This window comes from Coregonus lavaretus (genome assembly GCF_964263955.1).
Source record: "Coregonus lavaretus genome assembly, chromosome: 19".
In the NCBI taxonomy this organism is placed as follows: domain Eukaryota; kingdom Metazoa; phylum Chordata; class Actinopteri; order Salmoniformes; family Salmonidae; genus Coregonus; species Coregonus lavaretus.
The window spans coordinates 22,433,749-22,460,847 of NC_140006.1; the positions used below are offsets into that span (position 1 = coordinate 22,433,749).

The 27,099-nt window shown below is 44.5% G+C and overlaps 1 protein-coding gene across 2 annotated transcripts in view; it reads left to right on the forward strand.

The window, feature by feature from the left end:
• LOC311146384 (zinc finger protein 521-like) overlaps positions 1 to 26,306 on the forward strand; it is an 82,430-nt gene extending 56,124 nt beyond the window's left edge. The window contains exons 4-5 of one of the 2 annotated variants that reach the window (XM_084182880.1): positions 22,541 to 22,617; positions 24,529 to 26,306. In XM_084182880.1, the coding sequence (XP_084039006.1) occupies positions 22,541 to 22,617; positions 24,529 to 24,558 (107 nt within the window). In that variant the 3' untranslated portion in view covers positions 24,559 to 26,306. The remainder of the gene's footprint in view (positions 1 to 22,540; positions 22,618 to 24,528) is intronic. The other variant, XM_084182879.1, reaches the window with a different exon arrangement.
• Positions 26,307 to 27,099: the final 793 nt, after the last annotated feature.

Here is a 27,099-nt window from a genome sequence, read left to right on the forward strand (position 1 = left end):
CAGCCTCGTAATCACAGAGGAGGCACTCATGGATAAATATGATCTGTGTCCGTAGGGATGCCATATCTGCCCTTCAACAAAGTTAGAATTTGGACTCTTATGATCTCTCAATGTTGTAGAGATAATCCATTTTCGAGCAATCTCTTCCCACTGTCCTCAGAGTAGTTGAACAAAACTAAAAGGCCTTATTTTATTTCAGTCTTCATCTTGTTATTTTCAAGCAGCTCAATCGTCTTTTGGGGAATTGTACCCTGGCAGGACACGCCATGTCTTTCCTCGTTTCTTGTACAAATCTTTCATTTTCTATCAGTACCTCTTGTATCTGAAACATTGTGTGTTGGCGCCTCATAATTGAGCACTGAGGACCCCTAACATATACGAATATAGCCATCTGAGGAGAGCTAATTAATTATCAACACTCATTAAAATGATTTATATGTCCAAGCACCTTGTGAAACCCACTAGTACCGAACACCAGTCTACTGACCACGAGCCCCAACAACCACAGACACGCATTAGTGGTGCTAGCTAAGTATTAGCATCTAGCCAGCAGATGTAAGGGTGCATCCTGGGCTTTAGCTTAGCATTGACCAGACAAGAGATGTTCATATTGAGATTCAGCCAGTAAACACAGAGTCATGGTGTGCCAGGAGGAAGGTGAATGTGATCATTATCTACCGGACAGTTCAGTCTACAGAACAGACAGCCAAGAATAAAACAAGTCTTGATGCACCACCCACCAACAGACAGGTTCGTCATGGAAGACAAGGTTATTAGTAACTAACAAGTCTTGTGTTTTCGAACAAACTCCTAGCTAGCATTGAGTCCTCTCTCTTAACACAACATGGCAAACACAGCATCTTATTTATCCCATTTCATCTGTCATTGGAACTAGTGTTTCGAGTGTTTTCGCTATAGCCAGGGTTGTTACAAGTACCTGTAAACAATCTCAAATAACCTGGGGATGTTTTTCCAACTTTTTACTCTGACATGTTTTGGGCATGAAGTGCTCCTCCAGCTCCCGGAGGTGTTGTTTCATGCTTATATTGTTTAACACTCTTTGTGAAGAGACGAAGAGCGAACATGAAAGACCTATGGCACTTTGTTGTGAAGCAGAGGTTTGTGAAAAGGAGAGCATGGATTGTGCTTAGGGGATAAGACAATCATTATATTCAACCTGTGCCATGGCATGCTCTAGAAGCAACCCCCAGTCGGTGCATACACACACACCAAAAGACGCACATGTTTACACACACACACAAAACAGTGACGCATACATCCACGTGCACACACACACCTACATCTACACACACAGGCTTATCACACTTAAACACACATTCATTACGACATTTACATAAATTCACATCATTACAGACACACAAGAAGTTGATTAACACCAAAACCATCCACTGACTCCCCCTGGAGTTCCTTTTTTTTATAATGAAGAAATGTGTTTTCAAAGGGAAGGACATTTTTCTTTGTAGACCTACAATGTGTTGTACAACGTGGACAATATTTCCGATTAAGATACATCTTCCCATTCTTCTAAGTGTTCTAGAATATAGATGTCTCCATGCTGCAACATATGAGATATAGTCAAGGTTTATGTACTGTATACGAGTTGTTGTTTGTTTCGGGTTGTTGTTTTTTACCGACTATATCACTACTCAAAAATGTCTCCCTGACATGGTGAAGTCATTTGTCAATCTCTCTCTAGTGGAGCTATCATCCAGCGGTGAGGAGATAGATGTTGCTCCTCTCTCTGCCTCTCCCTGCCTGGTCTGCCTGTAGTTTTGAGTTTCTCTCTCCTCCTACACCCTGACACTCTGGCCCACTCTCTGGCTACCTCGGCTCCTCATCTCTCACAGTAGTCAGAATAGGTCAAGGGGTTAGTGCAGACAGGGAGAGAGAGGAGAGGGAGAGCTGCCTGCCATGGTAGGCAAGTAAAGGGAAGCAGCAACGATATTTTATTAATTTGCCGCTGAGATTCCCTGAAACAGACCAAAGGCTGTGACAGGTATCCAGCGCTACCCCCCTCTCCCGCACCGCCTCCCCCCCTCTCCCCCACTGTCCACCCATCCTCCCCCACCCCCTCCCCCTGTGAACTCTACCCTGCGAAGGGCGAGCCAATTTTTGGCGGCCTGTCGAGATGGATGATGGGAGAGCATCCGTCTAATCAGCCCTCCCAGGAACCCCCGCCCGGTCTCCTCCCTCGGACCAGACAGATTGACTGACTCCTGGGCCTTGGTGCCCCAGAAACCACAGTCCAGAAGAAACTCTGCTCTCTCTCCCTTTCTCGCTATCTTTTTCTCTCTTTCGTTCCCCCTTTCTCTCTCTCTCTCTCTCTCTCTCTCTCTCTATATATATATATATATATATATATATATATCTCTCTCTCTCTCTTTCTCAAGCCAAGCATTGAGACACATAGACCACCGTTGTTTCCAGAACCCTCCTGAGAGTGGAGACATTTCATTAGGTGCTGATGGGGAGGGCCAATGGTTCAGTGTTGGTGCTAACAGGGCTAGCTGTGGTGTGGTTTCCCCGCTTTCTTACTCTCGCTCTCTCTCTCTTTCTCTCTCTCTCTCTCTCTCTCTCTCTCTCTTACCTGTCAACCTCCCACTACCCCCTACTGACCACCTCTACTGCCCACCCCCCATGCAGCTATAGGAGTAGGAGATACATCCTCTTCTAGCCACTCCTCTCCTCCAATCTACTGTACTCTAACTGCCTCTCATGCTCAGGCTGTCTCTACCCCTTACCCTGGTTTGGACAAGCCATGGGTTTGTGGGTGCTTAGGAGTGGCCATACTGAAATACAACACTGAACTTAAAAATACACTTTTTCCTCCTGTTTCCTTGGCATTAGCTGTCTCTCTCTCTGCCTTGTTACATAAGGAACTGAGCCATTGACAATGCTCTGCTATTCCACTGGATTAATTAGGCAGATCTAATAACTGATGGTGGCAGCAGTGAATTAGCCACAGTTTAAATTGGACATTTCTATGAGTGGAAGTTCATTTGTTGAAGAAGCACATAAGTCCAGCAGCTCATCATTGGCCTGCTTGTGTTGCGATACCACCGCAAGTGTGCAAGCGTGGGATATATCCTCCCTCTCTATGGTGATGAACCCTAGTGCTCCTAAGACTCCTAAGACAAAACAATTATATTCAAGTTACACAACAATGTAGATTGCATTTTTTCTGCAATGAGATTTCCCTCCTGTTCCACTTAGCTGGGGCTCTTTTTTATCCTTCACTTTCATTATCATTCCTGCTCCAATTGACAGAGGAGGACAGTGAGTGGGTAGTCAGTGGGTACACTAGGACTTCTCTCCCTTTCCTTAGATACCCGCAGGACACGCACCTTAATTGGAGGGTCTTTAAAAGGATTCCTTCAAAGACGACGACGCTCGGTCCAAAGCTCCAGCTCTTTAATGAGTGCTAGAAGTGACAAGAGCATGTCTGTATCATGTTCTACTTCCTCTCTCACAAATTAGATTATCCTTCTTTCTCTGTATGGGATGGCCGTTATTGCCAAACTGTGACCGATTTTAAAGTTTTAATTAAGGAAATTCATCATTTTCAGGGAAATACTTAAAAAAGGAAAAAATATGATATCTTGAAAATAAAGCAGAATAATCACCTTGAGTTCACTCAACTAATTACTAATGATACAGTGGCTTGCGAAAGTATTCACCCCCTTGGCATTTTTCCTATTTTGTTGCCTTACAACCTGGAATTAAAATTGATTTTTTGGGGGGTTGTATCATCTGATTTACACAACATGCCTACCAAATATTTTGGGGGGTAAAACAAACAAGAATTAAGACAAAAAAAACAGAAAAAACAGAAAACTTGAGCGTGCATAACTATTCACCCCCCCCCCCCCACAAAGTCAATACTTTGTAGAGCCACCTTTTGCAGCAATTACAGCTGCAAGTCTCTTGGGGTATGTCTCTATAAGCTTGGCACATCTAGCCACTGGGATTTTTGCCCATTCTTCAAGACAAAACTGCTCAAGCTCCTTCAAGTTGGATGGGTTCCGCTGGTGTACAGCAATCTTTAAGTCATACCACAGATTCTCAATTGGATTGAGGTCTGGGCTTTGACTAGGCCATTCCAAGACATTTAAATGTTTCCCCTTAAACCACTCAAGTGTTGCTTTAGCAGTATGCTTAGGGTCATTGTCCTGCTGGAAGGTGAACCTCTGTCGCAGTCTCAAATCTGTGGAAGACTGAAACAGGTTTCCCTCAAGAATTTCCCTGTATTTAGCGCCATCCATCATTCCTTCAATTCTGACCAGTTTTCCAGTCCCTGCCAATGGAAAACATACCCACAGCATGATGCTGCCACCACCATGCGTCATTGTGGGGATGGTGTTCTCGGGGTGATGAGAGGTGTTGAGTTTCCGCCAGATATAGCGTTTTCCTTGATGGCCAAAAAGCTCAATTTTAGTCTAATCTGACCAGAGTACCTTCTTCCATATGTTTGGGGAGTCTCCCACATGCCTTTTGGCGAACACCAAACGTGTTTGCTTATTTTTTTCTTTAAGCAACAGCTTTTTTCTGGCCACTCTTCCTTAAAGCCCAGCTCTGTGGAGTGTATGACTTAAAGTGGTCCTATGGACAGATACTCCAATCTGTGGAGCTTTGCAGCTCCTTCAGGGTTATCTTTGGTCTCTTTGTTGCCTCTCTGATTAATGCCCTCCTTGCCTGGTCCATTAGTTTTGGTGGGCGTCCCTCTCTTGGCAGGTTTGTTGTGGTGCCATATTCTTTAAATTTTTAATAATGGATTTAATGGTGCTCCATGGGATGTTCAAAGTTTCTGATATTTTTTATAACCCAACCCTGATCTGTACTTCTCCACAACTTTGTCCCTGACCTGTTTGGAGAGCTCCTTGGTCTTCATGGTCCCACTTGCTTGGTGGTGCCCCTTGGTTAGTGGTGTTGCAGACTCTGGGGCCTTCAGAACAGGTGCATATATACTGAGATCATGTGACAGATCATGTGACACATATATTGCACACAGGTGGACTTTATTTAACTAATTATGTGACTTCTGAAGGTAATTGGTTGCACCAGATCTTATTTAGGGGCTTCATAGCAAAGGGGGTGAATACATATGCACGCACCACTTTTCCATTATTTATTTTTTTGAATTTTTTGAAACAAGTTCATTTTTTCATTTCACTTCACCAATTTGGACTATTTTGTGTCTGTCCATTACATGAAATCCAAATAAAAATCAATTTAAATTACAGGTTGTAATGCAACAAAATAGGAAAAACGCCAAGGGGGATGAATACTTTTGCAAGGCACTGTAGTATTTCATTAGCATATATAATAGCATATATAATAGCATTGCAGGTGTAATAGCATAGCTCACTCTACTGTAGATCTGTAAACAATATTAGAGTGATTTCTCAACATCTGCGAGAGCAAGAAAACTGAGTCATCACACTAAATATTATTTAGTGTAATGTTTGTCAGTGTTTTTTGGGGCAAAGCATCATTCTGACATGTCGAATTGGGACTACAATTCCCATGAAGATTTATTTTAGAATTTACCATTTGGAATATGGCCCCACGTTTAATGCACAATATCCCTAACACGTGCCACACTGAGGCTGATCTACATTTGTTTAGCCCTCAGTGGCTTGCAAACACCTAGCTTTCCGAGAATACACTATCTTCATCTGCCAAGTGTGACAGCTTCACATGCGCTTGAACATTTCTTTGTATCTTTTTAAATGACAAGCCGTTCTTCTCTTCAGCCCCCCAGGTGCTCACAGTGCTGTCACCATTTCAAAAAGTTGAGCAGCAAAATGAAAGAGAAATGAATAAAAGGGCACAACTGTGTGTTTGTGATGCGCCATCATTAATATTTAAGATTATTTATAATGATGTACAAACATGCTGTACAAACAGTCATCAGCGCTGTAAAAGGGGACGTAAACATTGTAAGATGAATGGCGACGACGTAACACGGTCGTGGCGTTCTACTTTCCTACTGTAGGTGGATCCGATTTAGACAGCATGACAAACCTAATGATCCTAGGAGGATTTTCTCTCTGCAGTGTGTGTGTGTGTGTGTGACGTGTATATGAGTGTGTGTGTGTGCGTGCGTGTGTGTGTCTATGTACAGTATGTGTCTTTGTTTCTTCCTCTCCCAGGGTGGGTCTGATGTGTGCATGCAAACACAGTGTCTGGAGGGAGACATGACAAAAACTCCCAGAAGTCTTTGAGGCATTATTTTCTCTTCTTCTTCCTCCTCCGCTCGCTGTACTACTGGGAGAAGTTAAATCCAAACAAAGAGAGGGAAGGATGCTCTGTGCTGAAATCCATCACCGGATCTGTTCCCTAACCGTTTCTGTTATACTTTTTATTTGACTTTCTGCAACTTTGATAAAGCATGTCATTAAGACTGCATGAGAAATACATTACAGGTTTAATTTACCTGGTTAAAGAGATTCACTTTGCAAGTCTCTGACTCTAAACGTGTTTCTACAAATTGCTGTTGAGGCTAGCTGGTCCTCACAGAATCCAATCGCACATTTCCTCCTGGATTTATTTTCAAACACTGTATGTACAGTAATTATTAGACATTTCCATTTTGTAAATAAATGTTACATGACACCAATTGTGTCTATTAAAAGCTAATATTGTGACTCTCTCTCCAAACAAGTGGGTAAATGTGAGACTGCATTAGTTTTTTGTCGGCATCACAGTTTCAACTCTCACCTAGTGAAGTGCTCAATCTAACAGTAGCCTCAAATTCGCTCCTAGAATTCACTCTGTCACTGAAGTAGCTATAGCAACGAGAGAGAGATAGAGGAGTATTATATGAGTGAGATTTCTGTGCTGTAGCATCATCGCCTACACCAGTCAAACTCCTGTCCCTAAGTGAAGTGGTTAAATGTGAGAGTAATTGTGTTTAGTTTCTGGGACTGACATGTGGAGCTCCATGGAACCCATCTCCCTTCCAGTGACAGGCTTGGATCCCATCCCCTCTACCCCCCTGCCACCCCCCTGCCTCAGTCTAATTAGTCTGTGTAGCCCAGGGCTCGTGTCCTACCAAGACCCATCATCCTATCTCCCTCCCAAGATGGCTCCCCTAAGAAAGATCCTTAATTGGGTTCTTAAGTCATAGTCTTCATTTTTAGTGGGGAAAGGCATCTGTGTTTGGTAGCTATCACCTCAGAAATCAGTTTGTATTTTTCTCTCTCTCCCTTTCTCTCGCTCACTTGCTTTTTTTTAATCTCCCTCCCTCACACACTCACATACATTATATTTTTCTCCAGCTCCCTCCCTCTCTCCCTGTTTATATCTCTATCTCCCTTCATCTCACTTTCTTTATTTCTCTCATCTCTCTCTTCCTCTCCATCTCTAACTCTTTCTCTTCCCCTCCCTTCTTCCGCTCAACTCTCCATCTCTTTCGCCTCTCTCTCTTTCTCTATCCTTCTCTTCTCTTTCTCTCCATCTACTCCCTTTCTATCTCCACATCACTCTCTCAATCCCTCCCTCTCTCCATCTCTTTCTCTCTCTCTCGCCCACTCCATCTCTTCCTCTCTTCCTCTTTCCCGCTCTCTAGTCTCTCCACATAATGAGGCTCCATAATAACCCAGCGGTTGTGCAGTTGTTTTGCTATCTCAGTCAAACAGCAGGATCACTCCATAGTGGGCTTCTAGCACCATTCAGTTGTCTACTTAGACAGGGTAATGAGTATCATTTGGAGGAACAAAGCACACTAGCCCTCCAATAGGGTGGTCTGTCTTCTCTCGTTATACCTCAGAAGAGAAGGATTTCACCGTTGTTTGGATCTTTTGTACATCCAGCCAGACAATTCCAGCTATTACTCATTTATTACATAGCTGTTATACACATAACCACATGCCAGAGGCTAATAAGACACACACACACACGCATGGACACACAGACAAACACACACACACACACACTAAAGTCTCCCCACCCTAGCCCCAGAGCTGTACTGAATGTTCACGAGTCCCCAGGCACCACACTTCAAACAAGACAGTCGGTTACCAAGGAGACCGTGGTGGTTGTGGCCAAACAGCGGACGAGGTCAGCTCTCCCTATGGCCTGATAAGTGTTGACTGTGGAGAATGCCAGCTGCTAGTTTTATTTATTTATTTATTTATTGGTATTCTTCATTGGCTAAACTGGCTGAGGCCTGACAGGAAGGGATTACACCCCTAGTGGACGAGCCAACAATGGGGAATGAGGCTCACTCCAAGCAAAGGGGGACTGAGTCAATACTGTCCTGGACTCAAGTCAACACGCCATCACTGCTCAGACAGGACCCAGGGAACGTAGTACTGGGACTGCATGGGCCTGCTCTGTCTGGTTGTAGGGTTGAACTTCACATATACAGGTCATGTATGATCAGTTTTGTTACAATAAATGGAAAACACAATAAAACACCATAGAACACAATGGCTATTTAGTGCTTTGTGGAATGGAATATAATTTGCCCAGTGCTTTGTGTTCGTAGTTCAGATACAGCATGACCCATATATGTGTCTCTTAAAGCAGCCCAGTGTTATGTTTAAAGGTCCAATGCAGCTGTTTTTATTTCAATATCAAATCATTTATGGGTAACAATTAAGTACCTTACTGTGATTGTTTATAATTAAAATGGTCAAAGAGAAATAATAATACCTTCTTAACAAAGAGCAATTTCTCAAGCAAGAATTTTGATAAGACTGTCTGGGAGGGGTCTGAGTGGAGAGTGGAAAACTGAAAACTAGCTGTTATTTGGCAGAGAGGTTTGCAACTCAGTTTCTTATTGGTCTATTAACTCATTTACCACCTGGTGATGTCACCAGGAAGGCCAAAACTCCACCCACCAAAACAGGCAGAAATTTCAGGCAGTCTTTTCAAACATTTTTATCATAATTTTCACAATTTCACAGTATTATTCCAACTTCATAGTGTGGAAATATATATAAAACACAGGAAAATCCTATTTTTGACTGCACTGGGCCTTTAACCTGTTATCTGTTCTGAGGCTTGTGAGTTCTTTGTCTCAGCGTAGCTCAGCGGCAGCCTGCTCTGCTTTTATGCCTTAATTAAACTCCTGACTGATGACTAGCAGTGTGCTGCAGTTGGATCTATGTGGTTTGACGCTCCGCTTGCTCCCTGTGCTCCAGATGCAGCTATGTGGTCCTCTGTAGCTCAATTGGTAGAGCATGGCGCTTGTAACACCAGGGTAGTGGGTTCGATCCCTGGGACCACCCATACATAAAATAAATTAAAATGTATGCACACATGACTGTAAGTAGCTTTGGATAAAAGCGTCTGCGAAATGGCATATTATTATTATTATTATGTTAGCAGACTTATGACAGCTACGAGCAGAGAGGTAGTTTAAGCTCACACTGACTATACATTGGGGGCTAACCTAGGGCTGTTACGGTGACCGTATTACCGCTACACCGGTGGTCACGAGTCATGACGGCAGTCAAATTCCACGTGATCGTTTAGTCACGGTAATTAGACTTCTCCAAGCTCTGATGCTGCTGATGGTCATTAGTAGCCTATCAAAATTGTTAACTGCCTGGTACTCAGCACTCTATTGTCCCTTTAATCACTCTGATTTGCAATGACAATGCAAATCTAATGAAACACTTAATGAAAGCCAATGCGCTCATGTTGCGAAACATTTCTATAGGCTATAGGCTATGCAATATGTTCAATATGCACCTCAGAATTGGATAAGGACGCGCGCAGTTGCGTCCCTGATGTGTCACTTGTAGCCTGTGAGAAACACCCGATCACGTGACGGGCATTGGCTAATAAGAATTTATCTTACTGAGTGAGCCATGTGAGTGAGAGGTGCTTCGGAGCATGCAGCCGGGAGAAGGGAATTATAATTATTATATTCAGCCCAAGGGCACAATGGCCACTGGCCGCAAAAGGCATGGATTTTTTTAGGGGGCATTATGGCCACACAAAGGGGATGCCGCCGGGAAATTAGAGGCATTATCAAGTGTTTGTCAAATTGTGAATGAGAGACTGATGAAGTGTGTGCAGCCTGCGCAAAAAAACAAAGCAGAGCTCATGCCTTTCATGCGACTTTTTTCAAGTCTCATCTTGCAGCCTTAGAATGTATTAAAAATCTAAACATATAGCCCAACGTTTGTATCACAACTGAAGTTGCATAAATAACTCTAAATTAAGCATATATGAGGACCTGTTTCTTTGTTAACTGCTCAACACTGCTTAGACATGGGGAGGGCTAGCCACTACTGACTAGACACAGGGAGGCTATCTGCTACTGCTTAGACATGGGGAGGGCTAACCGCTACTGACTAGACACAGGGAGGCTATCTGCTACTGCTTAGACATGGGGAGGGCTAGCCGCTACTGACTAGACACAGGGAGGCTATCTGCTACTGCTTAGACATGGGGAGGGCTAACCGCTACTGACTAGACACAGGGAGGCTATCTGCTACTGCTTAGACATGGGGAGGGCTAACCGCTACTGACTAGACACAGGGAGGCTATCTGCTACTGACTAGACACAGGGAGGCTACCTGCTACTGCTTAGACATGGGGAGGCTAGCCGCTACTGACTAGACACAGGGAGGCTATCTGCTACTGCTTAGACATGGGGAGGGCTAGCCGCTACTGACTAGACACAGGGAGGCTATCTGATACTGCTTAGACATGGGGAGGCTAGCCGCTACTGACTAGACACAGGGAGGCTATCTGATACTGCTTAGACATGGGGAGGCTAGCCGCTACTGACTAGACACAGGGAGGCTATCTGCTACTGCTTAGACATGGGGAGGGCTAGCCGCTACTGACTAGACACAGGGAGGCTATCTGCTACTGCTTAGACATGGGGAGGCTAGCCGCTACTAGGGCTGTGGGATGTATGACAATAGCAAAATGGTGGATGTCTTGGAAGGAACACTGGTCACTTCAATAATGTTTACATACTGTTTTACCCATTTGATATGCACAGTAAATACAGTTGAAGTCAGAAGTTTACATACACCTTAGCCAAATACATTTAAACTCAGTTTTTCACAATTCCTGACATTTAATCCTAGTAAAATTCCCTGTTTTAGGTCAGTTAGGATCACCACTTTATTTTAAGAATGTGAAATGTCAGAATAATAGTAGAGAGAATGATTTATTTCAGATTTTATTTATTTCATCACATTCCCAGTGGGTCAGAAGTTTACATACACTCAATTAGTATTTGGTAGCATCGCCTTTAAATTGTTTAACTTGGGTCAAACGTTTCGGGTAGCCTTCCACAAGCTTCCCACAATAAGTTGGGTGAATTTTGGCCCATTCCTCCTGACAGAGCTGGTGTAACTGAGTCAGGTTTGTAGGCCTCCTTGCTCGCACACGCTTTTTCAGTTCTGCCCACAAATGTTCTATAAGATTGAGGTCAGGGCTTTGTGATGGCCACTCCAATACCTTGACTTTGTTGTCCTTAAGCCATTTTGCCACAACTTTGGAAGTATGCTTGGGGTCATTGTCCATTTGGAAGACCCATTTGCGACCAAGCTTTAACTTCCTGACTGATGTCTTGAGATGTTGCTTCAATATATCCACATCATTTTCCTTCCTCATGATGCCATCTATTTTGTGAAGTGCACCAGTCCCTCCTGTAGCAAAGCACCCCCACAGCATGATGCTGCCACCCCCGTGCTTCACGGTTGGGATGGTGTTCTTCGCATTTTTCCTCCAAACATAACGATGGTCATTATGGCCAAACAGTTATATTTTTGTTACATCAGACCAGAGGACATTTCTCCAAAAAGTACGATCTGTGTCCCCATGTGCAGTTGCAAACCGTAGTCTGGCTTTTTTATGACGGTTTTGGAGCAGTGGCTTCTTAATTGCTGAGTGGCCTTTCAGGTTATATCGATATAGGACTTGTTTTACTGTGGATATAGATACTTTTGTACCTGTTTACTCCTGCATCTTCACAAGTTCCTTTGCTGTTGTTCTGGGATTGATTTGCACTTTTCGCACCAAAGTACGTTCATCTCTAGGAGACAGAACGCATCTCCTTCCTGAGCGGTATGATGGCTGCGTGGTCCCATGGTGTTTATACTTGCGTACTATTGTTTGTACAGACGAACGTGGTACCTTCAGGCATTTGGAAATTGCTCCCAAGGATGAACCAGACTTGTGGAGGTCCAGACTTGGCTGATTTCTTTTGATTTTCCCATGATGTCAAGCAAAGAGGCACTGAGTTTGAAGGTAGGCCTTGAAATACATCCACAGGTACACCTCCAATTGACTCAAATTATGTCAATTAGCCTATCAGAAGCTTCTAAAGCCATGACATCATTTTCTGGCGCTTTTCTGTCTTTCAATGTCCGTTGAAATGTAGCAAATCAAATTTACTTGACTTCTCAGTTCTTTTTAACTCCCTAAATTATTCTGTAGCAAATTATTTACTCAGTAGCTAGGTTTCCATCCAAATATTCAAAAATCCACATAAAAACAATATGCGCATTTTCCCACCAGAGATGTGTTTCCATCAAATTGACTTGTTGCGGATAAAAGGCTGTGCCCGATGACGTAGTGCAAATAGAAATACCTTTTGCGATTAGTTAAATGGGTTTACATCGCATTTTCAATTCTACTGATGGTTTTCTCACAATTTAGTTTTTGTTTTATAGCGTGTGCCCCCACTGGTATTGGCATATGCGCTCTAGCCAACAGCTCGCGAATACAGTGCGGGTATAGCCTACCTGATGAGATTATAATGGACAAAAAAGCAAGATTATTTTTATTTGTCAAATGACAGCCAAGCATCGATGATTATATCACCAGAATAAGACCCTCAATATTTATTGGAAAGGCGCATCAAGCTCATCACCTTGCACTTTCACCATGCTGTGAAGTTCATCATAACATGCAAGCTTTCCCGACGAGTCGTAGTGGGAGGACCACACAACATGTCGTCACGTGACTCCAAGTTTACTTCGATATGATGGTTATTATATCAATATTTGTGCATAAAAACATTTCCACCGACATTTCTCGCATAATTCATTTTACCAACACAAAAAGATCTCACCTTGTCTACCGTATTTTGTTATGTCGACATTTGGAAAGTTTACCGACAAATGTTCTGTTTCCATCAGGCCTGTTGTGACATTTTTTATCCGACTTTACTCGCATAAAAAGGTTGGATGGAAACTGGTTACACTGGTTAGTGTTGTGAATTGGTGCTCATAAAACATGACAAATGTTTAACATTTGAAGTATGGCTCTTTAAGGCCTAATGGATCTGATGTTTTTCACCTGGCCTGGTCTAAGTGCTCTTTTTCACCTGGCCTGGCCTCACACTTGTATAATATAATGTCTTCAGGGGTCCCCCAAGACCCAAGCTTAGAGACTCATTATTGTTCACTCTATCAGCTTTCTAAACACTCTATAAACTCAGAACTCTGGGTAATATAAGACAGGCCAACACCAGAAAGAATGACAGTGTCAGATTAGTTCTTAGTCCTGCTAGAGTTTTGCCTATATGTACATTTATTATCAACTAACTTTGTGCTACTAGCCAAAAGTTGTGATAGATTTAATAAATATTTCATCACTCTTGACTGTCTGTTTTAGGTAGTTTGTAGATTAGATGTGTAAGAGTAAATGAAAGGTTCAAAATGGCCGCTGATCCGTTTGGCCTTTTCCTCTGCAGAGCTGATGTAACAGACACACCTCTGTTGCCTTGCCGTACTGGAGCCCAGACCGGTGCTATCGATGGAGACCAGAGGAATGGGAAACGACATAAAGAATGATTAGTTAATAAATCAACTCCCCAGCCTGCATGCACTTTCCCCCTCTCCCTCTCCCTCTCCCTCTCCCTCTCCCTCTCCCTCTCTCGCGCTCTCTCTCCCTCTTCTTCTGTCTGATAAATTCCTAAGACATGTTGCACCTGTTTGCATGGGTACACAGGACCCCTGCCGGGCGTTCTCCCCCCTCTCCTTCCTCTGCCCTCGAGGCCGTTGGAGTGATATGATGTAATCAGATGAAAGAAGGCGGATGGAGGGTTAACGGTTGCAGAGAGCCAGTCGATCGAGGAGAGGAGAGAGAGGAAGAAGAAGAGGTTTCTCAGACACAGGCTTCACTAGGGAGAGAGGCGGGTGCACATTATTGATCAGAGTAACATTTAATTTAATGGAGAATTGACTACTAAGGGTTTTACCTTAGCTCTGCTGGTAACTGGGGCCTGCAGTACAGCAGCATGGTGGAGCCCAGCGGGTGGTCGGGAAGAAGGACGATGGGGGGTAAGGGAGAGGGGAGAATGGGGGTAAGAAAGTGGGGTGATTGGGGGGAGATGGGGGGGTATGGTAGGGGGAGATTGGGGTTGGGGAGAAGGGAGGTGGGGGTAGCAAGGAGATGTGGGGTAAGGGGTTTGGGGGATTGGGTCAGTCAATCTGTTATTAATTGACTTAAAGGTGCATTATACAGAAATCGCTCCACCATTTCCTGGTTGCTAAAATTCTAATAGTTTTCCTAATTTCAGTTTGTGACAAAACAAGCAAGTATAGTGTAGAGAATCATTGTACCATCTAAACCGCTGTGAAATATATTTTTTCATAACCAAACATATAGTATTTTCAGCTGTTTGAAGCTGGTGTACAAAACCGAAAGTAAAAGACGCAAAAACAAAACTTAAGAACGGGAAGCATAGAAATAATGCACATAGAACAGATCTACCACTTTTTAGACTTGCTTTCAATGAGAATGACAGATCTATAACTCACTTTTCTATGTGATTTTGGTTGGGTCGCCCAAAAAGTTACATATTGCAGCTTTAATAGGTGACATTGCTGGGCTGAGGTTATGAGCTGAGGATGTATATATGGCTGAATTACACTGAGTGTAGGGTTGCACACATTGGCCAGAAACTACTTCTCTCTCTCTCTCTCTCTCTCTCTCTCTCTCTCTCTCCCCCCCTGCGTTCTCCACTGATATACAGAACAGTGTCTGTCTTCTACTCTGTGGAGTTCAATATCCACAGAGGTAAAGGTATCATTTTCTTTGTACCTTTTTTTCTCTCTTTCTTTCTTTTCTTTCCATTTCCCTCCAGCCTGCATGGCTGCCACTGCAACTGAAGTCGTTTAGCACCGTCCTTGAAAAAGCCCTCAGTGAGAAAAACTCCTGGCATGTTTAAGGAAAAGGTAGAATGCAGTGTGTGTCAGACAGAGCTGGGACGGGTTGGGGGGGGGGGACGGGGGGGTACTCCCCAGGGGGGTTATTTTCCCCTCTAATAGCTGTTACGAGCCCTACATTATATCCAAGGAGCTACGTTCCTTTGGGGTCCAGACACACACACACACACACACACATACATACAGGCACACTCTCTCTCTTACACACACAGGCACACATCGCACACACACAGACGGAAAAAAACACACACACACACTCTCCCAGCCGCTTTGCTCGCTCTGTGTCAATATCCTGCCATTTGAAGTCACGTACTGCAGGGGCTTCTGGGAGTCGCCGAGGAGCCAGGCTGACGGGTAATGGGCCGCATTCATTAATAGGGTTGCCGTGCTCCTGTCCCTCCCCAGCAACGCCACGGATGTCTTCACTGGGGTTTGAGGGGTGAGGGAGGGGTGGTCGTCCCGTGGGGAGTCTCCTCCCAGACTCACTTAAAGGAGCTTTATTTCACAGAGAGAAGAGAGGGAAGAGAGAGAGAGAGCAGAGGGAAACAGAGGAGAGGCCGGGGCCGGCTCTTTAAAAGGGAGCGCAGGTGCCCAGATGGGGGCCCAGGCGAGCCGAGGCTAACCCTTCCAGGGGTCACACTCCCCCGTCTAACAGCTTATTATCCCACCTGTCGGAAAGTAATCGCGCCGGCTGAAAAGAAAGGTGTCGAGGTGTTTAAATGCTTTTTATGGAGGCACTTGAAAGGGTAAAGAGGGAGGGAAGGAGGGGAGTAATGGACGTGGCCTAGCCTGCCTGAGGGATGCCGCTGTTGTGATAAGACTGAAGGTGACTGTAGTCAGTGCATTGCTAAACTCACCTTTATGGCTCAGGCTGAAGGAGTCACAACCTTTCATGGCTCAGGCTCTTTCCATGTTGTTTATTCAAAGATACGTTTGTGTATGTGTGTGTGGGTGTGTTTGAATGTCAGTGTTATTCTTTGTGTGTGTAATCGGTGTCTGTGCGTGCATGCGTGCTGATGAGTGTGTGACAGGTGTGTCTTGTCCATGTCAATGTAGAGAGTCCAAGACCGTGTTTTTAACAGGGTGCAGCAAGTGGGGCATGTGGTTTGCATTAAAGGGATTAGCAGTCACTTCAAAAGATGACCTGGATTCAGCCCACCAGGGACACCAGTTACACACCCCCTGGTCCACACACACACTCCCTCCCTTTAAAAAACCTAGCTGGCACAGCTGCCCCCACTACAATCACTCTCTCTCTCTCACCCCACCGGTGTGTGTGCGCGTGCGTAAAGATATTCAAACATCCTCAGAAATCCTGTACTTATTTTACTGTAGTATATGACATATCTTTAATTGCTGAATCTGAATCCAAAGTGTAATTGACCTGTTGTTATTCTACGGTAGTTACACTTCCAGTACACATTCTGTAAACATCTGTAAACGTCTATAAATATGGTGATTAATATATTCCATTCAAATAAAAAAATGTATTTGTCACATACACGTGGTTAGCAGATGTTATTGCGGGTGTAGCGAAATGCTTGTGCTTCTAGCTCCGACAGTGCAGTAATATCTAACAAGTAATATCTAACAATTTCACAACATATACCCTCAATATACACAAATCTAAGTAAGGAATGGAGTTAAGAATATATATACAGCTCTGGGAAAAAGTTAAGAGACCACTGCAGAAATATACGTTTCTCTGGTTTTACTATTTATAGGTACAGTGGGGGAAAAAAGTATTTAGTCAGCCACCAATTGTGCAAGTTCTCCCACTTAAAAAGATGAGAGAGGCCTGTAATTTTCATCATAGGTACACGTCAACTATGACAGACAAAATGAGAAAAAAAATCCAGAAAATCACATTGTAGGATTTTTAATGAATTTATTTGCAAATTATGGTGGAAAATAAGTATTTGGTCAATAACAAAAGTTTCTCAATACTTTGTTATATACCCTTTGTTGGCAATGACACAGGTCAAATGCTTTCTGTAAGTCTTCACAAGGTTTTCACACACTGTTGCTGGTATTTTGGCCCATTCCTCCATGCAGATCTCCTCTAGAGCAGTGATGTTTTGGGGCTGTGGTGGGCAACACGGACTTTCAACTCCCTCCAAAGATTTTCTATGGGGTTGAGATCTGGAGACTGGCTAGGCCACTCCAGGACCTTGAAATGCTTCTTACGAAGCCACTCCTTCGTTGCCCGGGCAGTGTGTTTGGGATCATTGTCATGCTGAAAGACCCAGCCATGTTTCATCTTCAATGCCCTTGCTGATGGAAGGAGGTTTTCACTCAAAATCTCACGATACATGGCCCCATTCATTCTTTCCTTTACACGGATCAGTCGTCCTGGTCCCTTTGCAGAAAAACAGCCCCAAAGCATAATGTTTCCACCCCCATGCTTCACAGTAGGTATGGTGATAAGAGCGTCTGCTAAATGACTAAAATGTAATGTAATGTGTTCTTTGGATGCAACTCAGCATTCTTTGTCCTTCAAACACGACGAGTTGAGTTTTTACCAAAAAGTTATATTTTGGTTTCATCTGACCATATGACATTCTCCCAATCCTCTTCTGGATCATCCAAATGCACTCTAGCAAACTTCAGACGGGCCTGGACATATACTGGCTTAAGCAGGGGGACACATCTGGCACTGCAGGATTTGAGTCCCTGGCGGCGTAGTGTGTTACTGATGGTAGGCTTTGTTACTTTGGTCCCAGCTCTCTGCAGGTCATTCATTAGGTCCCCCCGTGTGGTTCTGGGATTTTTCTCACCGTTCTTGTGATCATTTTGACCCCACGGGGTGAGATCTTGCGTGGAGCCCCAGATCGAGGGAGATTATCAGTGGTCTTGTATGTCTTCCATTTCCTAATAATTGCTCCCACAGTTGATTTCTTCAAACCAAGCTGCTTACCTATTGCAGATGCAGTCTTCCCAGCCTGGTGCAGGTCTACAATTTTGTTTCTGGTGTCCTTTGACAGCTCTTTGGTCTTGGCCATAGTGGAGTTTGGAATGTGACTGTTTGAGGTTGTGGACAGGTGTCTTTTATACTGATAACAAGTTCAAACAGGTGCCATTAATACAGGTAACAAGTGAAGGACAGAGGAGCCTCTTAAAGAAGAAGTTACAGGTCTGTGAGAGCCAGAAATCTTGCTTGTTTGTAGGTGACCAAATACTTATTTTCCACCATAATTTGCAAATAAATTCATTAAAAATCCTACAATGTGATTTTTTGAAAAAAAAGTCTTGATTTGTCTGTCATAGTTGACGTGTACCTATGATGAAAAATACAGGCCTCTCTCATCTTTTTAAGTGGGAGAACTTGCACAATTGGTGGCTGACTAAATATTTTTTTCCCCACTGTATGTGTTTCTGTGAAATTAAAATTGTTGTTTTATTCTATAAACTACTGACAACGTTTCTCCCAAATTCCAAATTAAAATATTGTCATTTAGAACATTTATTTGCAGAAAATGACAACTGGTCAAAATAACAAAAAAGATGCAGTGTTGTCAGACCTCGAATAATGCAAAGAAAATAAGTTAATGTTCATTTTTAAACATTTTAGTCATTTAGCAGACGCTCTTATCCAGAGCGACTTACAGTTAGTGAGTGCATACATTTTCATACTGGCCCCCCGTGGGAAACGAACCCACAACGCTGGCGTTGCAAACGCCATGCTCTACCAACTGAGCTACAGGGGACTAAACAACACAATACTAATGTTTTAACTTAGGAACAGTTCAGAAATCAATATTTGGTGGAATAACCCTGATTTTCAATCACAGCTTTCATGCGTCTTGGCATGCTCTCCACAAGTCTTTCACATTGATGTTGGGTGACTTTATGCCACTCCTGGCGCAAAAATTCAAGCATCTCGGCTTTATTTGATGGCTTGTGACCATCCATCTTCCTCTTGATCACATTCCAAAAGTTTTCAATGGGTTCAGGTCTGGAGATTGGGCTGGCCATGACAGGGTCTAGATCTGGTGGTCCTCCATCCACACCTTGATTGACCTGGCTGTGTGGCATGGCGCATTTCCTGCTGGAAAAAACTATCCTCAGAGTTGGGGAGGAGCAATGTCAGAGCAAAAGGAAGCAAGTTTTCTTCCAGGACAACCTTGTACGTGGCTTGATTCATGCGTCCTTCACAAAGACAAATCTGCCCGATTCCAGCCTTGCTGAAGCACCCCCAGATCATCACCGATCCTCCACCAAATTTCACAGTGGGTGCGAGACACTGTGACTTGTAGGCCTCTCCAGGTCTCCGTCTAACCATTAGACGACCAGGTGTTGGGCAAAGCTGAAAATTGGACTCATCAGAGAAGATGACCTTACTCCAGTCCTCTACGGGCCAATCCTTATGGTCTTTTGCAAACCTCAGCCTGGCTTTTCTTTGCTTCTCATTGATGAAGGGCTTTTTTCTAGCTTTGCACGACTTCAGCCCTGCCCCTAGGAGCCTGTTTCGAACCGTCCTCGCCGTGCACTTCACCCCAGCTGCCGTTTGCCATTCTTTTTGTAGGTCACTTGATGTCATCCTACGGTTGTTGAGTGACATTCGAATTAGTTGGCGGTCATCCCGGTCAGTAGAGAGTCGTTTTCGCCCTTGTCCCGTTCTTTCATAAACGGGACGGACCAAGGCGCAGCGTGATATGCAAACATGTTTATTTAACGAATAAACACAACGACAAAACAAAAAACCAACGATACGTGACGTCCTAACGTACACACAACAAACCTCACACGGAACAAGATCCCACAACCCACTAGTGCCAAAAGGCTGCCTAAGTATGGTCCCCAATCAGAGACAACGAGCGACAGCTGCCTCTGATTGGGAACCACACCGGCCAACATAGATCTAGACATACTAGACTTAAACATAGATCTACACCACATAGAAAATACACACCCTGACTCAACAACTAAGAGTCCCCAGAGTCAGGGCGTGACAGTACCCCCCCCCCCCAAAGCTGCGGACTCTGACCGCACAACATAAACATAACCGGGTAGGGGCCGGGTGGGCATTCCGCCTCGGAGGCGGATCCGGCTCAGGGCGTGACGACCTCTCACTCTTCGCCTCCCTGTTGCGCCCCTGGTCTGGTCTAGACCTCGGCGTGTTGCTTCCCCTCTACTTCCTCCCACGATACGCCAGACCCAGTCAGGACCCTGGTGTGGGAGACCCCGAACCTGGAGAGGGGCTGACGTCATGGTCTAGAGCCGCTGACCGGAGCTGGACTGGGCACCGGTGGAGCAGACTGCTCTGGCTCCGGAGTGGAGCCGCTGACCGGAGCTGGATCAGGCACCGGTGGAGCAGACTGCTCTGGCTCCGGGGTGGAGCAGCTGACCGGAGCTGGATCAGGCACCGGCGGAGCGGACTGCTCTGGCTCCGGAGTGGAACAGCTGACCGGAACTGGATCAGGCACCGGTGGAGCGGACTACTCTGGCTCCGGAGTGGAACGGGCACGGGCCGTGCCGGACTGGACAAACGCACCACTGGTCTGGTGCGAGGAGCAGGCACGGGCCGGACCGGACTGGCGACGCGCACCACTGGCTTGGTGCGAGGAGCAGGAACAGGCCGGGCCGGCGACGCGCACCACTGCCTTGGTGCGAGGAGCAGGAACAGGTCGGGCCGGGCTGGCGACGCGCACCACTGGCTTGGTGCGAGGAGCAGGAACGGGCCGGGCCGGGCTGGCGACGCGCACCACTGCCTTGGTGCGAGGAGCAGGAACAGGCCGGGCCGGGCTGGCGACGCGCACCACTGTCTTGGTGCGAGGAGCAGGGACAGGCCGGGCCAGGCTGGCGACGCGCACCACTGGCTTGGTGCGAGGAGCAGGAACAGGCCGGGCCGGGCTGGCGACGCGCACCACTGCCTTGGTGCGATGAGCAGGAACGGGTCGGGCCGTACTGGGAACACGCACCACTGGCTTAGTGCGGGGAGCAGGAACGGGCCGGACCAGACTGGCGACACGCACCACTTGCTTGGTGCGAGGAGCGGGACTGGGTTCCTTTATTAACCCCCGCTCCTTCTGCTGCCTAACCAGCTCCTCTCGCCGTGCCTCTACACCTTCCTTCTGCTCCCTCTGAACCAATAGCCCCCGTAATCTGGTGGGGTCCTCTCCTAACCAGCAGATCCGCCCTGTCGCGGCCTCCTGCTGCCTCGTCGTCCACACCGTGTGCCCCCCCCAAAAAAATGTCTTGGGGTTGCCTCTCCACCCTGATCAGGGCCTCCATCTTTCTTGCCAGATCCTCTCTCATCTCCTGCCAAGTCCATCCTCTCTGCTCCTCCTCGGCACACTGCTTGGTCCAGGTCTGGTGGGATCTTCTGTCACGCTCGTTGACGGACGGGACGGACCAAGGCGCAGCGTGATATGCAAACATGTTTATTAACACAAATAAACACACAACAAAACAATAAACTAACGACACGTGAAGTCCTAAGGTAACACACAACAAACCTTATACAGAACAAGATCCCACCAGACCTGGACCAAGCAGTGTGCCTCTGATTGAGAACCACACCGGCCAACATAGATCTAAACATACTAGACTTAAACATAGATCTACACCACATAGAAAATACACACCCTGACTCAACAAATAAGAGTCCCCAGAGTCAGGGCGTGACAGCCCTCTGCCGGTCTGTAGCTTTGTTGTCCCCAATGTCTGCTGCTTGACCTTGTTCTTATGAAACGGTGTCTTTGAAATGTTAAGGATGGAAGCAACCTGACGCTCACTGTATCCCTCTGCCAGTAAAGCCAGAATTGAACCCTTCTTTTCCTCACTCAAAACGTTCCTTTTCAACTCTTTTGATTAATATTACTTTTGAGGTACTATTAGCACTGTTTTTGCCATCCAGCTGGTCCTATTGCAAGAGGATAGTGATGACCACAGCAGTGGTTTTTATACTTTTCCTTGTTAAATAAGATTTGGTTCAGGTGATCACCTAATCAGTACCTAATTCAGTAGAATGAGGTGTGTCTGTGTTGGAATTCAACAGACACTGGAATGGAATGGCTGTCATACATGTAGCGATGCTGATTTAAGAAAAATGTGCAGTGATCTCTTACATTTTTTCCAGAGCTGTATATACAGTGAGGGAAAAAAAGTATTTGATCCCCTGCTGATTTTGTACGTTTGCCCACTGACAAAGACATGATCAGTCTATAATTTTAATGGTAGGTTTATTTGAACAGTGACAGACAGAATAACAACAAAAAAATCCAGAAAAACGCATGTCAAAAATGTTATAAATTGATTTGCATTTTAATGAGGGAAATAAGTATTTGACCCCTCTGCAAAACATGACTTAGTACTTGATGGCAAAACCCTTGTTGGCAATCACAGAGGTCAGACGTTTCTTGTAGTTGGCCACCAGGTTTGCACACATCTCAGGAGGGATTTTGTCCCACTCCTCTTTGCAGATCTTCTCCAAGTCATTAAGGTTTCGAGGCTGACGTTTGGCAACTCGAACCTTCAGCTCCCTCCACAGAATTTCTATGGGATTAAGGTCTGGAGACGGGCTAGGCCACTCCAGGACCTTAATGTGCTTCTTCTTGTGTGTTTTGGGTCATTGTCATGCTGGAATACCCATCCACGACCCATTTTCAATGCCCTGGCTGAGGGAAGGAGGTTCTCACCCAAGATTTGACGGTACATGGCCCCGTCCATCGTCCCTTTGATGCGGTGAAGTTGTCCTGTCCCCTTAGCAGAAAAACACCCCCAAAGCATAATGTTTCCACCTCCATGTTTGACGGTGGGGATGGTGTTCTTAGGGTCATAGGCAGCATTCCTCCTCCTCCAAACACGGCGAGTTGAGTTGATGCCAAAGAGCTCGATTTAGGTCTCATCTGACCACAACACTTTCACCCAGTTCTCCTCAGAATAATTCAGATGTTCATTGGCAAACTTCAGACGGGCCTGTATATGTCCTTTCTTGAGCAGAGGGACCTTGTGGGCGCTGCAGGATTTCAGTCCTTCACGGCGTAGTGTGTTACCAATTGTTTTCTTGGTGACTATGGTCCCAGCTGCCTTGAGATCATTGACAAGATCCTCCCGTGTAGTTCTGGGCTGATTCCTCACCATTCTCATGATCATTGCAACTCCACGAGGTGAGATCTTGCATGGAGCCCCAGGCCGAGGGAGATTGACAGTTCTTTTGTGTTTCTTCCATTTGCGAATAATCGCACCAACTGTTGTCACCTTCTCACCAAGCTGCTTGGCGATGGTCTTGTAGCCCATTCCAGCCTTGTGTAGGTCTACAATCTTGTCCCTGACATTCTTGGAGAGCTCTTTGGTCTTGGCCATGGTGGAGAGTTTGGAATCTGATTAATTGATTGCTTCTGTGGACAGGTGTCTTTTATACAGGTAACAAACTGAGATTAGGAGCACTCCCTTTAAGAGTGTGCTCATAATCTCAGCTCGTTACCTGTATAAAAGACACCTGGGAGCCAGAAATCTTTCTGATCGAGAGGAGGTAAAATACTTATTTCCCTCCTTAAAATGCAATTCAATTTATAACATTTTTGACATGCGTTTTTCTGGATTTTTTTGTTGTTATTATGTCTCTCATTGTTCAAATAAACCTACCATTAAAATTATAGACTGATCATTTCTTTGTCAGTGGGCAAACGTACAAAATCAGCAGGGGATCAAATACTTTTTTCCCTCACTGTATGGACGAGCAATGACAGAGCGTCATGGACTAAGATACAGTAGAATAGTAAAGATTACAGTATATACATATGAGATGTGTAATGCAAGATATGTAAACATTATTAAAGTCACTTGTGTTCCATTTCTTAAAGTGGCCAGTGATTTCTAGTATATTTCTAGTCATCACGGGTTTTACATGGTAACTGTTGTTTCAGACACAGCCATTGGTCTGATTTTGGTATTGTTGTTTGGGGATTGAGATGTTGGAGGGAGGGAGGGAGAGAGATTTTGGAGGGAGGGAGATTTTGTCAGCTCAGCGGTGGCGTGTCAGTCTGTCAGTGGAGGACTTAACCATATTTAATCCCAGGACATATTGATCCATATAACCATTTGACTGCTGCTTGGATTTGATTGCATTTGGATAATGCAAACGCCACATAATCCCACAACATGACATTCACCACTCACAACACTATGTCAATCACTAACCCTCTGAAAACCAATGGTGAATTATACGGTATTAAAGTATACCTTAATGTTGATGAAAATAAATTATTCCTTTTGAGTTATGAAGTGTTCAAATTTAAACTTTCTTAATGGAGAAAATGTTGAATTAAATGAAATGTCCTTGTGTTGAATTTGATACTGATTCAGTAATTTAATTCATTTTTTTTCTCTGTCTGTTATTCCTCCATTTCAGAACCACATGTTGACTCAGCACAGCAGTTAACCAGGCAGATCATCAGTGGACCTAAGGAGGAGAGGAGAACCATACGGCGAGGAGGAGAATCATGTCTGACACGGTCGGTCCTCCAACCACCTTCAGTGCAATATCCCACTGGCTCTTTTGCACTGAACTTTGGATTCAGTTCACACCGGGAAGAACCATGTCACACACACAAAAATTAAAGGACGGATGAAAGACAGAGGGGTGAAAAAAGGACAGAAGAACTTAGCTCTGGTCTTTGTCTGGTTGTTATTTCAACAAAACTGGCCAACTATCTTTGTAAATAGAAATTGTTCATGTGTTGCTTAATAACTTCAGCTATATTGCAGTCGTATACAGTATTTGCCAATGTACAGTTCTGAACCGTTTGTCCCCAAAAAAAGAAATAGAAAAAAATGACAATGCAACTGTCAGAAGAGGTAGAATTCGTCAACATTGTGTTGGAGAAACAGGGTGCCAATGTGGGGTATTATTATGTAGGGAACAGGAAGTTGTGGTATGGTCAGTCAGGACCCTTTTCATCAGCGCACATTTCCTGTATGTGGAAACTATCCTGACCTGGTCACTCATTCCAGAAGCGGGTAGCAGGGTGCTCGATCACCAGCAGAGCCTGACATTGTGACATCACGGGTATCATTCCAACATGGCTGTCCTTCTAGAAGACCAGCTGAGGACTGAATGGTGCATTTAATCTGCCTGCGCAAGTTCAAATGAGAGGAAGAGAAAAAAAGAGAGAAAAACAGGATAGGGTTCTGATATATGCAAAAGCAGTGACACAGATTTGGAAAGGACAGCTAGCTCCTCTGGTTGGCACGGGAACAGAGGCATCGTGAACCCCCCTGTGTCTCCTAGAGAATCATGGGGGGGGGGGGGATCTCCAGCCCACTGATTTAAACCTGTACATTTCTGTTATTAATGTTTACTGCTCGTTCAAGCCTGGAGATTACTGGAAAACATTTTCTCGTTTTTGTTAGCTCTTTGTATTTTAGATTTTTTTGCAATGGGGAATACATCCATTTTGATTTGGGGTCGTTGTGGCGACTGTACATGTATTAAGTCTCTCTGGGGGATATGCTTATGAAACTTATGTCCTGGGCTCTCCTGAAGAGTTCCCAACTTATCCCCTTCCTTCCTCGTTTCCTGCGGTATCCCATTGCTCTGCTCTCTGCTCAAGCTGGAAGCCATTGTAGCGTAATTATACACCAATATAAATCATGCTGTTACAGATGTAGGATCTTAATTTGACCGGTTTCACAGCAGGAAAATAATTCTGCAGCAACAGGAAATGTGAATTATTGTATGGATTATAATAAATTGACATTTTTGTAGGGGTTGATACATTTGTTTGTTAGGAAAAATCTAGTCAAAATCAAGTCAAATCAAGACAAACTTTAGAAGCCTTTTTTAACCTCGAGTACATTACACGTTTTCATTTCCTGCTGTGCAGGAAATTTCCTGCAACAACAGGGTGATTAAATTAAGATCCCACATCTATATGTAAATGTTTTTGCATTCATTGAACCTGAGATGCACTTTTGTATGAAACTTTAATGTTTTGACCTTTTGATTGAGAATTGTTCATACTCAGTTTACAGGAAATTAACCACCATCTCCTGCTGCAGCAAAAGGACAGTTCTCTTCTCTGATGTTATTCAAATGTTATTGTACAAATATGGAGTTCTGTATTTGGCAGAACTCATTTTTTTGTGTTGCACATGTGATTAAAATATTAAAAATGTATGAGAAAACGGCTCCTATGTCCCTTCATTTCTGTGTGCATGTGTGTGTGTATGTGCGCATGTGGGCTTGCGAGCGTGTGTGCATTTGTGTGTTTGTGTATGTGTGTTTGTGGGGGGGGGGACCTTGACAGCATAAACATGATCATCTTCAAAAGCTGACTTTGGATTTTTGGTTTTAAATCAAATTGCATCCTTTCCCCTGGTTCCATTGTGGCTTCTGCCTAACGAACATCTGAGCATCTTAAGGGAGGTCTGTGTTATTAATGACTCCATTACCCATCACCCTGTGCGGTCCCATTCCACACACCCTCGCACCAGGCCTATTAGGGAGCCTGCAGCACTCCAGGGGACCAATGGAAGGAAGGATGTCTGCGCTGAATGGGACAAAGCCCCATATAGTAACATCTGTCTGTCTTTACAGATGATTCCTCATAACAATGAGATGAAAAACAGAAAGTCGAAAATAACTGTTATGACCAGGGACATGTGTCTGTCATCAAAAAGTATACATTTTACAAAGATATTGATAATACTTTGGGTGGGATTATGAAATCCTTTTCATTATGTTTTCAATAAGATGATCAATGCCACTTTTTTTCAAACCAAAATTAAGGTTTGAAATATATCGATTAATGACGTCAGCGCTTGGGAATATTAATTTGTACATTGTATACTGATGTTTCTCCTGCTTACTGTTTTCATACTGTACATCAATACAAGAAAATATATAAACATATAGCACCTCCCCCTGGTCTGTCTGTAGGATGGTTGACTGGTCACAGAAACAATCTTGTCCAGACAGATT